Source organism: Camarhynchus parvulus, chromosome 1A (assembly GCF_901933205.1).
Source record: "Camarhynchus parvulus chromosome 1A, STF_HiC, whole genome shotgun sequence".
Taxonomy (NCBI): domain Eukaryota; kingdom Metazoa; phylum Chordata; class Aves; order Passeriformes; family Thraupidae; genus Camarhynchus; species Camarhynchus parvulus.
In genome coordinates, this window is record NC_044586.1 from 48,952,691 (window position 1) to 48,973,811 (window position 21,121).

General features: G+C 36.3%; 1 protein-coding gene across 1 annotated transcript; it reads right to left on the minus strand.

Annotated features, from left to right (window-relative positions):
• Window positions 1-1,437: 1,437 nt before the first annotated feature.
• On the minus strand, window positions 1,438-20,904 carry IQUB (IQ motif and ubiquitin domain containing). The gene is made up of 12 exons (XM_030960514.1): window positions 20,872-20,904; window positions 20,015-20,277; window positions 19,030-19,161; window positions 18,748-18,923; window positions 18,349-18,504; window positions 15,784-15,994; window positions 12,154-12,329; window positions 7,663-7,833; window positions 6,093-6,269; window positions 4,475-4,723; window positions 3,869-4,054; window positions 1,438-1,653 (listed from the first exon to the last, which is right to left on the minus strand). The coding sequence occupies exons 2-12, from the start codon at window positions 20,241-20,243 to the stop codon at window positions 1,492-1,494; spliced, it is 2,025 nt and encodes a 674-aa protein (XP_030816374.1). The 5' UTR covers window positions 20,244-20,277; window positions 20,872-20,904; the 3' UTR covers window positions 1,438-1,491.
• Between the last annotated feature and the right edge of the window lie 217 nt (window positions 20,905-21,121).

Consider the following 21,121-nt stretch of genomic DNA (forward strand, 5'->3'; position numbering starts at 1 on the left):
ACCACACCTGGAGGTATTTAAAAGCCATGTAGGTGTAGAACTTAGAGACACAGTTTAAGGGTGGAGTTGGCAGTGTCAGGTTAATGGTTGGACTCGATCTTAAAGGTCCTTCCAACCTAAATGATTCCAGGATTCCAGAAACCTCCAACACCACATTGCATTGAAATCAATGGACTACTGGCTTTTCACATTTGTTTGAACTATTTCCTTACTTTTTTTTGAAAGCATCCTTCTGGAGTTGTAAATTACCTTTTTAAAAATATGCTTAAGAAGGAAGGAAAAAAATTCATAAAGAGGCAGATTCCTATATATGTGACTCATTGCCATTCAACCCATAATTTACTTCAAAACTCCTTTTATCACTCTGGGGGAAATTCAGACTTAGCAGCCATTCTTATCTTAAGGCTCAGATGTCAGAAAGCACATAAGCCAGCTGGAATGCTCATGTGCTGCAATTCTACAATTAGTTCAGTACCAAACTACAATCCAGAACTTAAACAAACTAAAATTCTGAATTTAATGCTAATACCAGTGGAAAGGTTCCAATGGTGTTAAAATGTACTTGTCAGCCAGATACTGGTTCTACAATTCATGTCCTGTTGAGGGAGTCAATTCAGTTTTCAGCTGTTTGCTGCCAAATATGTGCTTATTTCTCTTTGTAAATGCTACTGCTTTTTCCTAGGTAGTTTCATCTGTTAGAACAAAAGGCTGGGTCAAATCCACATCTTATTATAGAGGTTTCAAGAAGAACCTTGCAACTTTCTGTTGGATTTTTGGATTTACACCATATGTTTTTCTCTGTAACTATGATCAAACATAAACATTTTTAATTATGGGGAGAATTTACTTCTTCAAAAAATACAAACTCCTCAAAACTAAACATATTTCAAACAGTGCGAAATGTGTATTTCAAATTATGATATTTAAATTATAATACTCAAATTACAATAATTACAATAATTTCAACATCTTGGACACAATTACATGCTGGCAGTTCTTCTATGACCTTCTATATGAGCGACAAAATGTAAAGTTGTTCTGTTGCACAAATGTTTGCAGGGCAAAGTGGCTATATCTGGAAAGGTACATATATTCTATTGTTCTGTAAGAATCCAGGGCTTGAGAGGGTTTCTGCCTTATATGCTTAAGAGAAGAAAAAGAAATTTAATACAGTGCTATAGTATAAATTTTCTAATTAAAGGGTGACAAAGAATTAACAGAATTTGCCCAACAGGAATATTACGCTACAGACAGAATGTTCCAAGCAATGCAGGAATACACAGAAAAATAATCATTGCTCTAAAAACTGAGAATTTACAAAGCTCTTTAACAACATTTTATTTTTTTAAAATGAAGTTACAAAACTTAAAACGCAGTTAAATTAACTGATTGGGACCAAATTATTTTATCCTTAGAAGTTTATTTTGATCTGTTTAATACAATTAGAGTATTGATGAAAAAGTATATATCTTTAAAATCTAGGAATTTAGTTCACTTCTTTACATTCGAGGAACTATTTTTTTGGTAGGAATTTGCATTAGACTGATTGTTACTTCTATGCAAAAATGATGCCATCGCAGGAATCCGAGCAAAGTAGTTTTTTGCCCGGATATGCTTTTGTTCTATTCTGTAAATAAATGGAGCTTCGTAAGTCTGAAAAAAAATTCAAATACCATAAATACAATTAAGATATCTAAAAATATATGTGTTGCTTCATATTTTAGACATTATAAACATTTTGACATATTTTAGACATTATAAATAGTGACCTTTTAATAAACTAAGGCAAATCATTTATTTGTATGTATACATAATGAAATACTTTGTAGTTCTATAGTATTATCTTATGGCCCAGTAGTGAAAATTTTTCCTTGCAAAATATTAGTCGTGTTTTAAAACCAGACTAACTTTTTTCATCCATTCAAGATAAAGCGTATTTATTTATTTATTTATTTCATGTGAGAACATTTGTACTTACACTTGAAAATTAAATAAAGCAACACTTAGATAGCAACATTTTCAAGGAGAAGACTGTAGGGGCATTCCTTGATAAGAATCAGAGTCGTTATTTTCAACTAATCATGGCAGCAAGTATTTTGCAGCTTTTCAGTCAGCATTTGCATGCAGTGGTGACATTTTCCCAAATTCCTAGTTATTATTAGTAGTTTGGATGACGGAATAAATAACCAGAATATTTAATTGAAAAAACCTTTTGCTATTGCTGTAGTCATCACTTTGAATAATTGCTATTAAATAAAATCACTATGAATAACTGCTATTAAACAAATGGCTTAGGAGGCTTTTTTTGTTTCAGTGAATGAAAAACAATGATTCAACTTACAACATTCTATCTTCGCTTCATTTTCCTTATTTTACACTCTTCATTTCTTTTTTTTTTTTGAAGAAGAAAGTTGAGTCCTCACTACAACTGATTCACATCCACATTTGTTGCAAGAGCTAATGAAAGTACCTCAAGGTTTTTTCATAGGCTTGTGTAGCTTACCTGTTCTGACCTAACTCCCCCACCCACTGAAGCCCTAGACCTGATCAAATTCATGGCATTTCTTTGACTATGACATCCAGACTCATGGCATCAAACCAGAGAAGTGCTCAATCAGGATCTTTGCCCACCATAATGCTAGCAACAAATTTATGGGTGCTGAGGAGCATCACTAGATTCAGATTGTCTGAATAGCCTTCTTGACTCACAGCGAATGAGAGGAGCCAATAAAGGGATTCCCAACTTGAAACTGATTTTATCTTCTAAAGCTAAAGCTCACATAAACGTGTCTGCTTGAAGACAAAAACTGGGCACTCACACAATATAATGGATTGCAGAATTCCTTTTGTCTTTAGAATTCCCTGGTATATTTCATCAATAAAGCAAAACTTTAAAGAGAGCAATTAATTTGCTCTGTTTAGTTTGCTCTTAAGACTTCCAGAAAGAAGAGCAATACATAACAGCTGAAGCTGCATTTTTGATGCACATATATTATGTTAAAAATTAAATTAAGAACACCCAAAACAAAAGAACACTAGGAAACAATGACTGCAGATCACTACTTATATAAATCAATAACCTGGAACTGAAAGGCTTAATAAACCATTATTAAGTGCAGGACAAACACAACTCACAGGATTCTCCTGTGCCTTACAAAACTAAATACCTCAGTGGAGAGGTATTTCATAGACTACCATGTTTAGATATAGAATTTGGGAGGATTTGTGTAAATATCCAGTTTTGATTATGAGTTTAATGCAGTTCTAAGTGGTTTTAATTCAGAAGAGAAATTATGCCTCTATTGCTTAAATGCAAACTATAAGGTTACATTGTAAGGGATACTTAGCTGATATTTATGTAAGAAAGTAGTGACAAATTTTATGATGACAAATGGACAAGTTATAGACATGGAACCATTCTTCTTTTTGATGAGAAATTTAGAAGACCAGAAACTAATGAGGCCAGAGCATGTGCAAGAGCACAGGCACACAATGGTCACAGAATTTATGGTTAGTCTTTAGAATGCTTTTCATCCAGCCTGGTTCTTGTCTGATCTGATCTGAAGGAAGAGAGCATGCATGGCACTGTTCTCAGCAGGCAGCATGGGTGAGGCCGCTCAGCTTCTTGCTTTTCAGGAGGGAGAATTGGGGCAAGAGTTCAGGTACATGGAATGAGATGTACATGCCAGATGCCTTCTGGATTACTGTCCATTCTGCTTAATAGTACTGCAATCATTTAAATAGTCACAATGAGCCAATTTAAACATGGACAAGTGTAATGACTAAATTTGGCCCAATATAATTAGTCACAGGATTCTACTAAAACATAACATAAATATGGTAAAAAATAAAGCCCATTGAAATTTACCTTCTGAAGGTTACACAGCTTAAGATGTGCATCTGCCTCTTCTTTAGTGAGGAGAATAGTGTTCCATGGAGACCACTCATGTTGTTTATCCCACCTGACCATAACCAACTCATACAGGTCACTGCAGGCACTGAGAGCTGACCGGCAGTTCCATATGTTCTCAATTAGGTACTGCATATCTGGAAGCTGAAATAGAAAAGAGGGTTAAAAAGGAAAGAAGCACGTTTCATCCTACAATTATTGAACCCATGTAAAAATACAAATAAATCTTTGGGTTAAAAAAATTCTATGCACATTTCATATGATCACTTGGTTAAAGAGCATCTTGATATACATAAATACTTTTTGCACAGTTGTTGGAACATCTGATTCTTTGACCTGTCAGCTAGACTTCTTTTAGTGTATAGCTTGCAAACCACCTTTTAAAGCACACCTATGCTTCAAGAGCTTAAGGGCTGCTTCTTTATGGTGTGGAACATCACATATCACAGGAAGAAGCTGCAGCTTTTAGGCCATTTCTCAACCTGTCCACAACATACACAAAATAGAGGACATATAGTCAAAGCCACTGCTTACTGTGAGTTGCAGTGCTCTTTCCAACAGTACCTGAACTAAGAAAACAATTTTACTATCATCCTGATAATCAACTTCAGACTTCCTGAGATCTTCCAGTATAAGTCTGTACTTGAAATATGCTTCTCGTTTCCGAGCCTCATTATCAAGCTGGTAACACGAGCGACATCTGCCAATGGTGTGGGAACTTGCAGGAATGGGAAACTCAGAAGGTGGTAAGTACTTTTCACAGCTATGACAGAAGTAAACGTTTTTATAAAGTGTTAAGGGATCTTGTGGAACCTAAAATTTAAAAAAACAAAAAAGTTAATTTACTACAGGGTATCTTTGTATTACTTGTATGTTACTCAAACACCGTCAGGATAAGTCTTCCATATCTTCGTGCAAGTATTTTAATATGTAAAAACTAGAAGTATTTACTTAAAAATACCCAATAAAGTGTTGTGATTGTTCTTGGATAGGATACCAAGAGTAACTGTATCTTCTTACTGCATTTGCTAAAACCAGTTATATAAATCAGTCAATTCATTTTTAAGCTATATGAAGATCCTAAAATTTATGTTCCAGTGCTCTTCCTGGTGCTTTTATGTATGCAGATTGTCAATTATTCTGGAGAGATGACAACACAGAGAAAACAGAAACTAAATTCTCCACATTTGATTTTTCATGTAGAATCTGCCCTTTATAGTAAAGATAAAACCCTGAGATTATGGGCATATTAATATTTTGGCATAAGAATACAAAATCATCAGACCCACATGTCCAGAAAAAAAACAAGGGAAGACAATAGACTAAACTTGATGGTGACCTCCTCATCCCCACATTCCTTCATGGGTTCTGGAAAGAATGCAATGTGGTCTGTGCAGACAGACCGAGTCAGTAACTGGATAGCTTGAGCAGTCTGATAATCTTCAGTCTCTTCTAATAAACCTAGCGTAACATTAACTGCTAGTTGGTTCTAAATCTAACATCTGCACCTACATCTGACAGATCCTCTACTCCTGAGATAACATTGACCACTGTATGAGCAATGCTCTTCTGATAGATGCAAAACAGACATTGCTACTTAGAGCAGCAACATATGATAGTGAATAATATTTTTATTTGTAATATATAGTCAGAAAAGGAAAACACTCACACAAAACTAACTACATCTTCTTCACACACAGTAGCAACTGATTCTGCAACAGAAGCCTGGAACAGTTTTTGCTCAGGTGCAAGCTCACTAGACATTGACATGGGCTATGCTGTTCCTTTCTGGATGCCCAGCATGCTGCCTCTTGACCAGTAGAAAAAACACAACTTCCTCTCTTATTGATACTGCTTTGCTATTACATCTTGCTGATACCATCCCATGAGATCTACCATTTACAGCTTTCAGATGTTTTATTTCAGACACAAGAGTTCCTGGGCTCTCAGTGCTGCCAGCCACTTATCAGGGGCTTATGACCATGTCTATGCTCCATGCTTCCTAATAGGACAATATAAATTTATTTGTGTGAAACCTATGTACTTGCTACATTTTACTTCCTGAGGAACTCCCCCACGAATTCTACAGCAAAATAAAAAATAAAAAAGCTTTCAATAATTTCCATCCCCCTTGTCTTTAGTTCAATGGCCACTATGTGAGGCTGCAAAATAAGAATAATACCTTAATTAACCCAGCAACTTGAGGGTTAAACTCTGGAGTTTTGATATACTGGAGAAATAATGTACAAATTCTTTTCCTCAGTCCTTCCAAGTTGCATTCTTTCACCTCTCTTGACATAAGATCAATTTCCCTGTCAATTAATGCCACTATTTCCTCGGTTAATTTACATTCATGTTCCTGGGAAAAAAAAAGAGAGAAAAAGGAAAATAAACTGCACAACAGTAAAGAAGCAAACAAACAAAATCATTCAACAAGACATGAAAGCAACCTATGGAATCTATGGACATTACCATTCATACCTCTGTAAGTTCACATAAGAACATGTTCACAGAAGAACTCGTTAGTCTCTCAGGGAAAAAAAATCTCCAGGGAAACAACTGTAGAACTACAAAAGTGAGAACGCTTACAGATTCTGTTTTAAAGAGCCTGTATATGTATACCAAAGTTCTGAGGATCTGTAAGCCTGGAAGCACTAAAATATGCTTAGCAGAGGTACTCAACAAGTGCAAAATTTTAAGTCTTCAAAAGTCCAAAGAAATATTTCCCTAAGAAGCTTCCTTCAGCTGTGAGATTGGAGGTGTAATATGGATGGGTTTAAAAAAAATGCCACAAGAAAACCCAAAAAATCCACCACACAAGAGGCATGGGGAACTTTGCCTGAAAATTAGTCACTTCAATATTTCCAGTGCTTGGCAGGAGATTCTCCAGAGAGAGACATAAGAGGTGAATGAGTTCAGGGATTTCTCAGGTAAAAGAGAGTGCTAATTTACAGAAATTCACTTGTTCACCACAGCAATATTGACTTGTGTTAAGATGGGCAAGAGTTCATAAACCAGAAGTGTTCTCAATGCCATAGTGACTTTAAATCAAATACTGGCACTACTAAAACAAACAGCAAGATGCTTGTTTGTTTTAATAAGACCAGGAAGCAGCATTCTATTCTAGGCTGATGTCAACAGCATCATCCTGAAAGGACCTTGAAACTCATTCTTTTTGTACATGAATAAATAAATAAAACCAATATGAAAGACTAAAAAGAAATGCAATCAGCTTCTAATTCATTGGGAACACTAGCAGCAACAGTGGCAGCAGGGAGTGGGGGGCAAAGAGAAGAAGAAAAAAATCGGTATTTGCTACCCATAAAATTGGTAATCCAAACCAATAGATAGATAAGGTTCTAAACAGATATTTCAAAGAACTGAGAAAAAATAAATGGTAGTTGCCACATATATCACTGCCACGGTTCTCATAAGGTTGATAATAAGTAGGAAACAAAACTTTGTACTAAAATTGTATTATGTATTAATATACAAGAAGTCTAAAACCATGGGGTTAAAATTCTAACACAACCTGAAGATAAATATGCACATGATAAAGTGAAATATGAATTTAGAGTGTATCTGGAATTTAAATTACACTCACACACCAGGCAGTACATGAGGGTCTCTAGCTCATCATCGTGGCACTTGTCTGCCAGCAGCAGCACTGCTAATGTGTCAACATAATTAAGTGACAGCACCTTTGGAAAGTACAGCTTCAAGCTAAACATAAACAGAAAACTAAACCTTACCTTCACCGTCCATTTGAGTGTTAACAGCACAGATATTCTCTCATCTTTTGGGATGTCCTTTGTGCTAATGCTGCGGTAGATTTCAAGTAGTTCTTTGCCACGGAGCGAGTTCTGTGTATCCATTTCAGTGATTTTTCCATCAAATGCTTTCCACCTCCTAGGTTGTGCACACTTCAGAAACAATTTGTAGAACTCTGAGCTATTAAAATCTGACCACCAGCTGAACAATCGCATTTTGTTACATCAAGTTTTATCAGAGCAAAGAGGGACTTAATGCTTAACTATTGTAAAAAGCTAATTCTATTGCTGATATTGATACAGCACCTCTTCCACCAAAGCAAGCATTCAATTGCACACTTCATTTAAAGCAGCAGGTCATGACAATTTCAACTTACAGGATATTAAAAGCAAATAATATTCTCCTACAGGGATATGCTCTACTTCTTTAAAGTGAATTTACTGACAGTAGTGTTAGAATATATTTGTTCTGTATTTCACTTTGCAGTCATAAATCCCATCAAACTATCAGTAAAAATCAATGGGTCTGTTGACTGTGTAAAGATTGAAAATTTAAGACCTTAAAGTCTACTGCTGTAAAAAATATCTCCAGGGAACTGTTCTATTTATACTAGTTGCAGAGAAGGATAGAAGGAATACAGTTTGTTAGAGCTAGGGCAAGGTATGTGTTTACAGTTTACCAGACATTTCACCTAGCTTCTTGTTTGCTAACATAACCACATGCCATATGCCTTATGCTTCAATTATCTCTTTGCACATCTTTAACTTTTATAGACAGTAAGAAGTTCCATGATGCCACCTGCCCCACAAGGTCTGAAAAGTACAACCATTTTCTTCATTTTCTTCTTTCCAGAAGATGAGTTTTGGTTACAAATAACACTGTTACATAAAGAGACAGGTGTAGAATTCTGATAGAAAAAGAGTTTTCAAAAGCCTCTCCCATCATTACTAACTCCATTTCCTTTTCTTAATGGGGAGAGGTACTTGAAACCTCTTTCTGTTTCAATTATTCTCTTTCACTATATTTGGAACTTAAGTACTCACTAACACTCACAAAGTTCACCTTGCAGTCTCAGTGTGACCTAGCAACAGGAACACTTTATGCAGTATTCACATGCCTAGTAGTTTTCTGGACATGACCCCAGCATTGACACAATCATTATTTTGATAAAATAGACTTGATATGGTGATAAGTAATAAAAATATCAAGAATATTAGATAGCTAGAAGAGATATGATTAGCTATCACCACAATCAAAACTTATCCTCACTTTTAAATAAATAGTTAGGTAAGGAAAAGAAAGAAAAAATAATTTTAGAAAGGATTTAACATCAAATTAATGACACCTAATTACATTATCAGTGGGGGTAGAAATCTAATTCAAAGGAAATATTGTTAACCAGGGATCACATTTCACAGCCAAACTAAGAAATGCAATAGCAAAACCAGACATTAGCTAAAAAAAAACCGAAACAACCAACCAACTCTTAATTACTTGGTGAAATCTTTGAATTTCTGCAAAACTAGAGCAAGGCAATTTTTTCTCTGTCATATATAGGGAGCATTCTATTGTATGTTTATTTTGTTTCACTATCTTTGTACAATACTAGAAATTCTTAAAAAAACCCTAAAACAAAACCAAAACTCCACACTTTGCAAACAATGAAATTCAGACCAGCTTAGAAGGTCTATCATGCTGACAATCCTTTGTATGTTAGACTGGGACAAATCACTCTTTTCCACATAGTAGTTAATTCAGTACCTACATTTGATCCTCTTCAAGGAAATCACAATAACAGAGAAAGGTCATTTGCTAATGCTAGAAAGAATCAATGGCCAGAGTAGACCCTAAGAAATAATCACTAAAATTAGATTTTTCTGGTAATTTGCAAACCCAATATGTGCAAGTAGACTTGGTAACCCACTCTTCAAATGACCCTTAATACAGACCAATTCTGTTATTACAATTATTTCTTCAAAAATAAATCTGTAACTTCTTTATTTTTTCTTACTACCTTATCATATCTGGGTATTACATAAAAAAATTTAAATGTAAAAAAAAATATGCAGCCTTTTACTGAAAAAAGAAAGAATCACAAGTTCTCTGGTTTCAGGATTATTTTTCTGTACTCCAGACTGACAGGAGAAAAACCAAAACTTTGAGATCTTCTGCCAGCTTTCTCTTGCCTTTTAGTCTGCTGGCAGTGCCGTGGAATTTACAATAATCCTGTTACCTGTATTACTACAACTACACTCTGCTGCCAATGTATGAAAGCAGAAGAAGCGCCTGAGGAGAGAAACACACCACCACAGAGAGAGAGAAAAAGGTAAGTATAATAAAAAAAATCCATAGGATGTGTGCAGAAATAGTACAAAGCATGAAAGGTATGAACTGAGCGACAGTTAATAGCTACACAAATTTCTTTAAGTCAATATGATTGCTGTACAAAAGCTTAATCAAATACTTCTTCTCCACAGTACAAATGCTGAAGAAGAAGGAGTTCAGCATAAAGAACCCCCTAGAACATAGGGCACACACAACCAGTAGCAACCTTCATAAGGGCACACATGCCTGTGGAGGTACATGCTTAAAGTAGCAAAGAAGGGAACAAAGGTTTCCATGGAGAAGCAACTTTCATGCCACATTGGCTATTGCAGCTTGCAGTCTTCAGATGTGAAAGACATTATTGCAGCTTTAACTGGCAAGTGTCCAGATCAACATTACCAGCTCGAAGTTCAAGAAAAAAACAAATAATCCCTAATCAAGCACTCAAAAATAAATTTCATACTGTAATTTAAAGTGCTTAAATTGCACTGTTACAGTCATAGCAAACCATCTATCTAATTTTGAGATTTACAAAATTATGTTTATCTTTTTTTAAAATGCAAAAAGTGTTACTTTTTCTCCCTCTGAGTTAGAACTAGCTAACAACAGTTTAGAGCAACACTCAAAATCCTACAGCTGACATGATAAAAAACATGAAACATTGCACTAGTTCAGAAGCTCAATAAATTTTAAAACTATAAAGATTACAGTCCCTTTCATGAAAAACATAATTTATACATTTAAAGTAGGAATAAATAAATTATTTAACTGCTTCAGGAAAAGCAGTCCTTCCACTTGTCTTTCCACTGTTTGGAAAGACAAAATATCGGTTGTCTCTGATGTGACTCCTGATTCTCCAAACATCAACTGTCACTAAGAGTTCTTGTGCTGAAGAATGTTTTGCTTCTGATTCTAGATGTAAAAAAACTGTACAGCTTGTCAGAATATGTGCTGGAAGCAATCTGTACAGGTAGGACACTGGAAATCAGTCCTTATGGAAAAGTTACAACAGAGTCAGTTAAAAGAGAAATATATTTGCTTTGACTGTTCCAGGCTTCTTTTTCTAAGAAGGTAACAGAACAGATTGTAAGTAGAAGAAGCAAACATTAAACATAGAAATGATTCGAGGCTCTGAAAATAATCCTAATTATTTGGTTTTCTGTTTTTTTTCCATTCTTAAAAAGCAGTAAGACAGAAAACAGTCATACCACAGCATTAATGTGGTAATAGTTCCACCAACATGTCAGATAAGCAACTTGTTCATAATGAGAAATTTAATACATTTTATCAAATCACATTTAGAGTACAGTTCCCCAGGATCAGTAATAAAAAGAATGAAAAAACGTCTCTTTTGGACAAACCCACCATTTTTACTTTTGAACACTCAATAATCAAAATTTTAAAATAATAAAAATAAAAAAATTAGATAGCTAAAAATAATTTCTGTTGCAGTACTTCTTTTCATAATCATGTTATATACTTTGAAAATAACCTATTACTTTTTTCCAGTGGCTGGACATCTACCTAAAAGGGCAAGGGTTTTTTGTATTTTACATTAAGATACCACTGAATTTAATGCCATTTTAAATCATCTTTGTGAATGAAAGAATTTTTTTAAAATAAAGATTGAAGAACACTTCCCTTAAATATCATCCCCAAGATTATACAAGAATGAAATCTCAAGTAAAGTTGTAATGGAACTAAAGTCAGTGATTTAATAACTGAATTCAACATCAGATTCAAACTCTTCTTTACAGGGAAACAGAATAAATGCTTTCTTTAAAGACAGATATATGTTGACCAGAGGCCTATACTCATTTGGGAAATTAATGACAAATTTACTTCCTGAAGGACAAATATTTATATTATTATAATTAATTATATGTATTGTTTATATTTTTATAGTTAACAGGGTTAATGATCCACTGTTCAGCCTTCAATTGGTCTGGCAGCTATGAAATTCTCAGCTTGGAAAAAAGAAATTTACTGAATTGTATTGTCATGAACAACCATATAATTTGGATATTTATAATATTTGCATTCACATGATTAACTGTTAAAAACTACAAAAGGTACTTTTTGTACTTTGCAGGCGTATTTTCTGTTCCTGTACTTTGATATTCTTTATGATCAGAGTAATTACTGACCTTACCCAGAAAGTGCAGAATTGCTTTTTGTTGGTTCTCCAGATTGGCACTTAGTTTGTGCATCCCAATGCAAGCAATGAGCTCTGTCTCCTCTTCCAGAAGTGCACACAGTGCTGCCTTTCTTTTACCTCCAGTAAGAGTTCTGTTAATTCGCTCAGTCTCCTCCTGCATCCATACTGCAGATACAAATATTTTTACAAGATGCTTTCCAGCAAAACTTCTGCTTTCATATTTAAGAAACAACATAATTGACTTTTCTTTCAATATTTACTAAAACCCAGTTGGCATTTTAGGGAATTGATGTTATAGCTATTTTCAATACATGCAAGATGGCCTAGAAATGAATGTAAATTATACAGATGTTCTGTGAGAGTATGTGTGTGTACATCAATTCCAGACTGCCAATGTGCACTCCAAACTCAAACATGAGTAGGAGAAAAAGAATCTGTATGTGAGAAAAAGAATTTAGCTCCTGTGGAAATGTATGATGAAATGGCTGCATCTTACTGTGGTACCACTAGTACTCAGTGCTGAGAATATTACTGCTTCTCCCTGCATAAATGTGTAAAATCTAAAGAAACTTGAAGTCCTCCAAAACTGAGATAAAACTTGACTGACAGTCACATTTAGCACTTCAGGTTTTACACTGGGTATTGCAGTGGCATCACCTTTTGCCACCAAGGCAGATGAGAACACATCAATAACTCGATTGCTTTACTCTCCCTTTCCTTTTCTATAACACAACCCTCCAATGTGGGTGAAAGTGGCCACAGAAGAAGCCACAGGATGGTGATGACAGCTGCTCATGGATCAGTACATATCCCATAACAATTCCTGGCTTCTCTGAAGAGTCTGATCTAGTTCAAATACCTCTAGAGTTTTGTAGGGAATTTTGTAAGATCCAAAACTTCAACATTCCTGAAGAATACCTCAAAGTGTTATCATCCCAGAACAGTTACACAAAAGCAAAACCCAGCATAAAAGAAAACCATTCAATATGTGATGCACTGAAAAAGCCTGTAACATCCTGGATCAGGTAAGATTAGAGGCAGGAGGAGGGAAAGGAGGAAGGCTTATTTTCTGCCTGTGGCTTGTTATCTACAACACCTTATGCTTTCCATTTTTAAATATTTCAATTCATTTCCTTAAGGCTCTCCAAGCTGTAATATGACAGCTGTCTGCCAAGTTCTGAGAACCCAAAGATAAATATTTTAAATACAGCCAATTCACCAAACAACAGCATTATATAGAATTATTTACATGAAGTTTTATTATGCCTTAAGGGGGCAGCAACTTCTAAGGTGGAGCTAATAAACACAGTATGCAATTTTATACTTTCAGAAATGAAGAAGCTGTCACTCACCATTGATACTCACCTCTTGATTCCCCATTTACCTGCAACCAAGTTAAAACACTCCTCTTAGATTATCTGTTCTGCAGATTATCTATCTGCAGAGATTTTACTCATTGCAATTTTTACTCCACTGTTTATAAAGTAAAATAGTTCATACTTCTCAAATAAATAATAAATGCCTATGCAGACATGCTGAATATATAGATAGACCTCATTTGCACTATATAGTCAACAGGCAAGTTCTTCTACCACCAGGAATTGCTTGTACTGGCTGACCCTGTAATAGTAACCCTGCTGTGATTGCAGCAATAACCTTCACAGATCCCTGGAGGACAATAGTCTCATTCTATTACTGTGACAATGATTTAGCTTGTGTAAATTGTTGGCACTATCAGAATGCAAAATTGTTGCAGATGCAGGTAGGAAAAAAACCCCAAGTTCCTAAAATCATTAAGCTCTATTAAAATGAAGAGCATGACTGCAAACCTCCATGTAGAGAAGCACTAGTCAATACCAGTTAACAAAAACTAAACAGTGAGATTGATACCAGACCATTATTTTTAATAAAATAGTAAAAAAAACCCATTTCAAATACTGGAATTTGTTCAGTTCTGAAGTTGCACATGTTTTTTTCAGGTTGACTAGATATGAAATTCCTGAACATGCTTGGCTGAAACTTTTATTATTTGTGAATCCAAAGTCATTCAATTAAGCAAGAGACACTTGCATAACCATAAGTTTCAAATCTAAAAATATCATGAAGATCAGCACTCTTCCATAACTTCAACAGAACTTAGTTGCTTCTACTGCAAGTAAGACTTTTCACGCTTAAAAAAAAATCAGATGTGAAATAGTAAGACTTCTCATAAGTGGCAAGGAAAAAAGTCCTATTTGAGTACCTTGGCTTTTGATTACTTAGTCAGATACAACTTGAAAAGGGCTTGATTCTCGGGAAGTGAAAAGCAAAACATTTATACAGAAAAAGGGGAGGGGCAGACAACCTCAAACAAGCCACAAATCTCATGAAGATACCATTCCAATAACTGCAAAGCTCAAGACAAACAATAATTTTTACATTTGTCACGAACAGTGATATTTATAAATCATTTATTACTTCAGACAAAGCCACACAAAGTATGACAGCACTAAAAGATTAGTGTATAACTTGGGAATTTTTGAATCGTGATCCTAAGCTCTATGAATAACACATGCCACAAATTTATGCTCAGTTTACCACTGAAGAAAGAGCTGAGATGATTTAAGGTAGGGCAGGTGGCCTTGCAATGAAGTAGGTCATCTCTTAGGTCAGCTCTGCTACAGGGACAATACTCAAACTGGCAAAGAGCTAGACCATAAAGCACTGTAGCTGACATAACATAAGAATTGTTACAAGTCACAGTACAAATCTCTGGCTTTAAAAGAGACATTGTAAAAAACCAAAATTTGTCTTGTAGCAGCATATAATGAAACTGCAAGTGCACAGCTTTGACTGTTTTTGTTTTCCCAAAGGAAATGCTTTAAGTTTTTTGTTCTATTTGCACCATTACATTCTTGTAAGGTTTTATGTCAATTATCTGCAGTATTCACATTATTTTTCTGAAGAAGTTTAGAGGTGCTTGCCTGTATTAAACATCATCTACTCCAAGAACAGAAAATGTATGACTTTCAGAATATCCTGCAGAACTCCCAGGAAATTTTTAAAATGTTGACAACACAGTTTTATGAAACATGGAATGAACTGGGAAGGAGAAAAAGCATCAGTAGAGGACAACTAAGACAAAAGGAACAACTTCTGTCATATGTTGTAAAATTCTGTACAAAAATTCTTCAGCATCTTAAATGTAGAGTGAAAGATAAAAGCAACTCTGATCTAAAAAAAACACCCTTTTGTTCTTCTAGCTGACCTTAACTTTAGACATAAATAAAAAATGTTAATAAAACTGCCAAAGAGCACTATTCCATAAGCCAGTTATTTCTAAAAAAAAGGTGTATTGGTTTTGGCAGCAGTAGAGTTAATTTTTAGTCACAGCAGCTTGTAAGGCACTGGATGTTGATAACACAGGGATGGTTAGTTATTGCTGAGCAGTGCTTACAGAGCATCAAGGCCTTCTTCCTGTTTCTAGTAATACATGAAAGTAAAATAATTATTTTACAATGAAAAAGACTCCACTGTCAAGCAGAAAAAAAATCTATAAAAACATGTAAAAACCCTAAGTTTGTTTTAAACAAACTGTACTGTTTTGTTGCTTTAAGGATATCCCTTTAAGAAAACTTACATTCCAAGTCATGGTACAGTAACTCAAAGTCTTCTCTTGTTTTAGGGTTCAGTTTTTTCTTATACTCCCTCCTCAATTTTTCTTCTTTCTCCCATTTTTTCTGTAATTCTTCTTGTGCCTCCCGTGCCAGCCTTAACCTCCTTTGTTCCTTCATATTTTGTACTAAATATGCAGCATGCCAACGACGGAAATACTTCTGTATTACTATTACCTATATGTGATACAATACCAAAGAATCGTGAATTTAAAATAAAACAACATAGTATTTTGAAATGTAGTATTATTTCTTAACTCTTCTTTTCTCCAGCTCCCTAACCACATTTTCTAATATTTTTCTTGTACCGAAACTAACTTAAATGTTACAAAATCAGTCATGTACTATTAGTTTAAGCACTAGTATGATTACTCAGTTAGGTAACTGCAGGAATTTAACCAGTGAGTACAGTGGATAAAATAGGTTCAAATAATCAAATCAAAATATAAACTACATTTAAATATCCATTTTTCTTTTTCAAGTCTCCCCTTAAAAGTGTATTTTGCCACGCACTGTTTTTATTCTTTTCCTTATCTTACTGCCAATTTACAGAGTGGAAATGTGGACACATTTGCAAAATTTCTTTTAAATTTCTAGTTACAAAAATCAACACATAGACCCAATATCAACTGCATTTTATTTGTGAAAAATAATGAAAGTGAAATTACTAATGCTGTTATGACAGAAATGACAAAAGAAAATTAAATCATCGACCTTCCCAAGCTGTGGCTATTGAGGACTCAGGAAATGTCTACGAGAAGGTAAGGGAGGATACTGCACAAGCCTCACCTTCAGCTGGCTGAGTTAGCACTTGCACAAAACAGTTCAGTCAGATCAATGCCATGAGGTACCAAGCATTGTTCAGCATCAAAAGCTATCAAGCACAAAATCACACTAATACAGTCACACTGTCTCTGGTAATATCTTAATCTAAAACTTCTCTTGAATATGTCTTCAAACAGTATTTCAATATGAACCTATACTGCACCGGGCAAATCCATCAAGGTGAACCAACACCAAGCTGACATCTCTCTACTGTGCATAATCAATTACCTACAGACACATTACAGATTTCCATAAGGGTCACTAAAGATCACAGTAAAACATATTGGTAGTCCTGAGGAAATTACTCCCTACTTGGGTTCCACTTCTACAAGATGCACATTGCCATCAGCTAAAGCTGACCAATTTAAGAAGTTCTTACTCTCACAGACATATTTTATGAAAAATCCTTTCGTTAGGATCCTTTCTCCTGAGAAGCTGAGAGGCCTCAGAAACGAAATGTAAACAATAATTATCTGCTGCTGTGGAATGCAACAGATGCCTCTTTGATTGGTCTCATGTGGTTGTTTTTAATTAATGGCCAATCACAGTCCAGGTGTCTCAGACTCTCTGGTCAGTCACAAGATTTTATTATCATCCATTCCTTTCTATTCCTATCAAGCCTTCTGATTAAATATTTTCTTCTATTCTTTAGTGTAGTTTTAATATATCATTTTCTTTTAATATAATATATATCATAAAATAATAAATCAGCCTTCTGAAACATGGAGTCAAGATTCTCTTTTCTCTCGTCCTGGGACCCCTGCGAACACAGCCACATTTACAAGAAAACTTCTGCCCAGAAAACTTCAAAGATCTTGCCGACCATGTCAATACAATTACCAATACAATTATTCTACTTAGACATTTGGGGAATCAACTGTTTCTCCATTCAGTTGGATTCAGACTGTCTATTTTCAGCAATCAAATTAATAACTAGAGCGTTTACAAAGCAGGGCCTCATCTAACACAATTTAGGGCAGACCTGAGTTAGATGTGCACAGAACACATGGTTTCCAAAAAGCAGACTGGAAGGCCTAAATGGCATCCTCTGCACAATGACTATGCAGAATCTGTAATGTGACTTGCCTTCATGAGGCAACTCAGTGCACCAGAAAACCCCACAGACCCACTGCCTGTGTTTGAACAGCCCATTTTAACTTTAGTGTCAAACCAGGGAGCTTGAACAGAATCCAAAATGGATCAGCTTGCCCAAGGTAACCTACTAAGTCTGATAAAAAAAACCCAACCAAACAGACAAAGAAAAATAGATTGCTCTCAAACAATAGATTGTTCTCAAAACTCAAATGCAGATCTCCTAAATCCTAACCCAATACTGCATTTATTTCAGGCCATATATTAAGCATGTATCTTAGGTTACTCCAAAGAGATTATGAGAATGTTGTAAGAACAAGCCTGTTTTAATCCTTAATGCTCTACAAGGAAACTTAACTGTCACTGCGAGACAGAAAACAATAATTTCAGAATTCTTAATATTTAAGAGATCGCAAGGTATCAACTGTCACTAAAACCCCAGAGCAAACATGCACTTCCCCTGTATCTGAAAGATTACAAAAGATGAGCATAAGAAGACATTTTACAGTTCACTTTTAAATTCTGTCTTTGAACACTCTGAACACTCATTAAATATTCAGATAACCTTCACTATTCATTATTTTACAGATAGTTTCAAACAGGTAAGGACTTACTGCTTCAACTCTACGTTTATGGTATTCCTCTGCTGTAAAATACTTTCCAGGAGTTATTAGTTTGTCAGTCATGTTTGATACATAAAGGCCAGTTTTAGTCATCTGTGTCGATGTTGTATTTCTTGTTTGTTGTCGCGTATTTTTTTCCACGGCCGTCTGGGGAAAAAATGCATGTCAGATTAGAAGCAAATACACAGAGATCTTTTTTTCCTCATTACAGTAAGTGGCAAAATTAGCTATTTGCAATAAAAATCACAAGAATAATGATATTTATCTATCAAAAACTTTCATTTGCACATTTATCTCAGATTTACTTCCTCTTTCTTATCAGAAATAGTGCCAGCATTCTATTCAATTTGGCAAAAACAACATTCTAAAAGGACATTACAAAGCCTTTACCTGTGTTCCCCTAGAAAATAACTGAATTCCTTTGTCAGGTCGTTTTTTGGGTTTTGTTTGTGATCCTGCATTATGAAATTCCACTCCTGTTGACACGTTCCTAAATCCACCCAGAAAAGGTTTATTATAGGTAGGTCTTTCAACTTTTACAACTACTTCTTGAAATGAATTTGAACCTGTTAAAATGGAAGTTCCAAAATATAAATATTGCTTATTTCAGCAACACATCTGATTAGACCATATTTATATATGTATTAACAAATGTGCAAAAGCAGCATTTACCTGTTTCTACTCTGACAGTTATGACATCAGGCATGTGGTAATCCTGTTGAATGACTTCTCCAGGGAAATATTCCTGATTCTCAAAATTAGGCCAAGTCTTCCTAGGTGTTCCATTATCCTTAATCATGCTTACTAAAAATAAAACCAAAATTCCTGAGAATTTTGTTTTGAGAAGCTTCCTGAGAAGCTTCTCAAAACAAACAAATAACTCTTTCCACTTTACCCCAGGATGATTTTATTGTAACACTGCAACACAGCATAACTATCGTTTTTTCAGCTAAAAGACAGTCTATTTGAAAGCTGAAATAGTATTATCATACAATCTTAAAGGTGGTATCTAATGTAATACTGCCACCACATAAAGATATTCCTAGCCAGCTTCTCAGAATGAGAGCAGATGAATGCAATTTAGCCAAGAGGAAAGTAGTCAGCAAGTCCATACGAGGAATTGTTATTCACTGTGCTCAGCTGCTGAACAGGATATGCTGTGTTCTGCTCTGAAGAACCAAGAAAATGGGGTCCTGTACTAGGAAGTGACTGAAGACATCCAGAACACTGAAGAACAGGTGTAGGAAATGATGGAGTATTTGGGAGACTGCAGGAGAAAGACATGGATAAAGAAAGGTGGCAGGCAAGTTACAGGGGAATCTAAGAAAGGTAAAATAGTAAGGTGATTTCTATAATGTTGGCTAGACTGGTAATTTAAATGCATATACAAAATATGTATACATACGCATACATATTTCTGGAAATAAGGATCATTCTATAAAATGCCATGTAGAAATGACTACTACAGTTTGAGATAAAGAATACATTCGTTACCTTTGGAGTATGTTTCAAATGAGAATTTAAAAAGTTACTGCAGGACCAAATCTCGGCAAGCATAAACAGAATGAGGGTGTGTGGGAGTGCAAGAAGCTATAACCAAGTTGAAGAAAAAATCTCTTTAAACCATTAATACCCAACATTTTAGCTACTTCTTTACCTGTCATTGTCCCCTTTTCTGTACTCTCTGGTAGTACTGAATTTTGAGAAGGAGACTGCTGGTTCCAGCCCCTCTCTGACTGTGCAGTGCCTGCAGGTTCTGGAAGCAGAGGCTTCTCTGCTGGGTCCCCAGCCTCTCCGACTGCTTTTCCTTGTGAGGATGCAGGTGATTGCTCTCCACCTGATCCTTCTGATGTAACAACTTCAAAGCCATCTGATGCACCTTCCATTTCTTAAAGCATCAGTTGCATGCTTTTAACCTTCCTGCAACAATAATCACAGGATCTATTATAAATTGTATACTGGCACATTTCTACTACCAGAATTATGGGTAATTTACTGTCCTGAAAAGCTTTCCTGTATCTAATTCCAAAAGGCCTATTGAGAACAGCACGAAATCTTTGCTTCCACCAAACAGAAAGCACTTGTGGCTGGTGTTTACCGAATGTAACACTCCAAGGCAGGTAGCCGGCACCTTGTAGTTCTTTTTACCTCTCGTTCTCTGCCTACAGAACAAGATGGTCCAAACGGTCATTACCCAGAGACAGCCTATCTTCACGGTTTTCCGAGCGCACCTTTACGGTTTTCCGAGTTGCCACCGAAATGATACGGGCTGGAAGAGTCCTAAGCCCATATTACTCAACATAGAACCACAACCAAACCCGCAGGATCCGGGACGCAGCAGCTCCCGGCGGGAGCCCGGGGATGCCAAACCGCTCGGGCGGGCGGGCCCCTGGCACAGTGCGCACCGGGGCCGGGGGTGCGGCCGCCGCCCGGCACACGGCTGGGACCCCCGCACCCACCCACCCTCCTGCCCCTGCCCCTGCCCCTGCCCCTCCCCTGCCCCTGTCCCGGCACCTCCCGGCCCGGCGCTCCGGGCAGGCGCTGCTCGGCCCGGCGGCAGCGCGGTAGCCACGGCAACCGGGCCGGGCCCCAGGGAGCAGGAGCATGCGCACTGGGGAGCGGGGCCGGGCCGGGGGGACTGAGAACACCCCTGGGACCAGACGGGTCAGGAAGAGAGGGAAGGGAAGCGGTGCGAAAGGACGGGCAAGTGCTCTGGTTCTCTCCAGCCTGCACAAACCCGTGCTGGCCTGGAACGGCCCCAGTG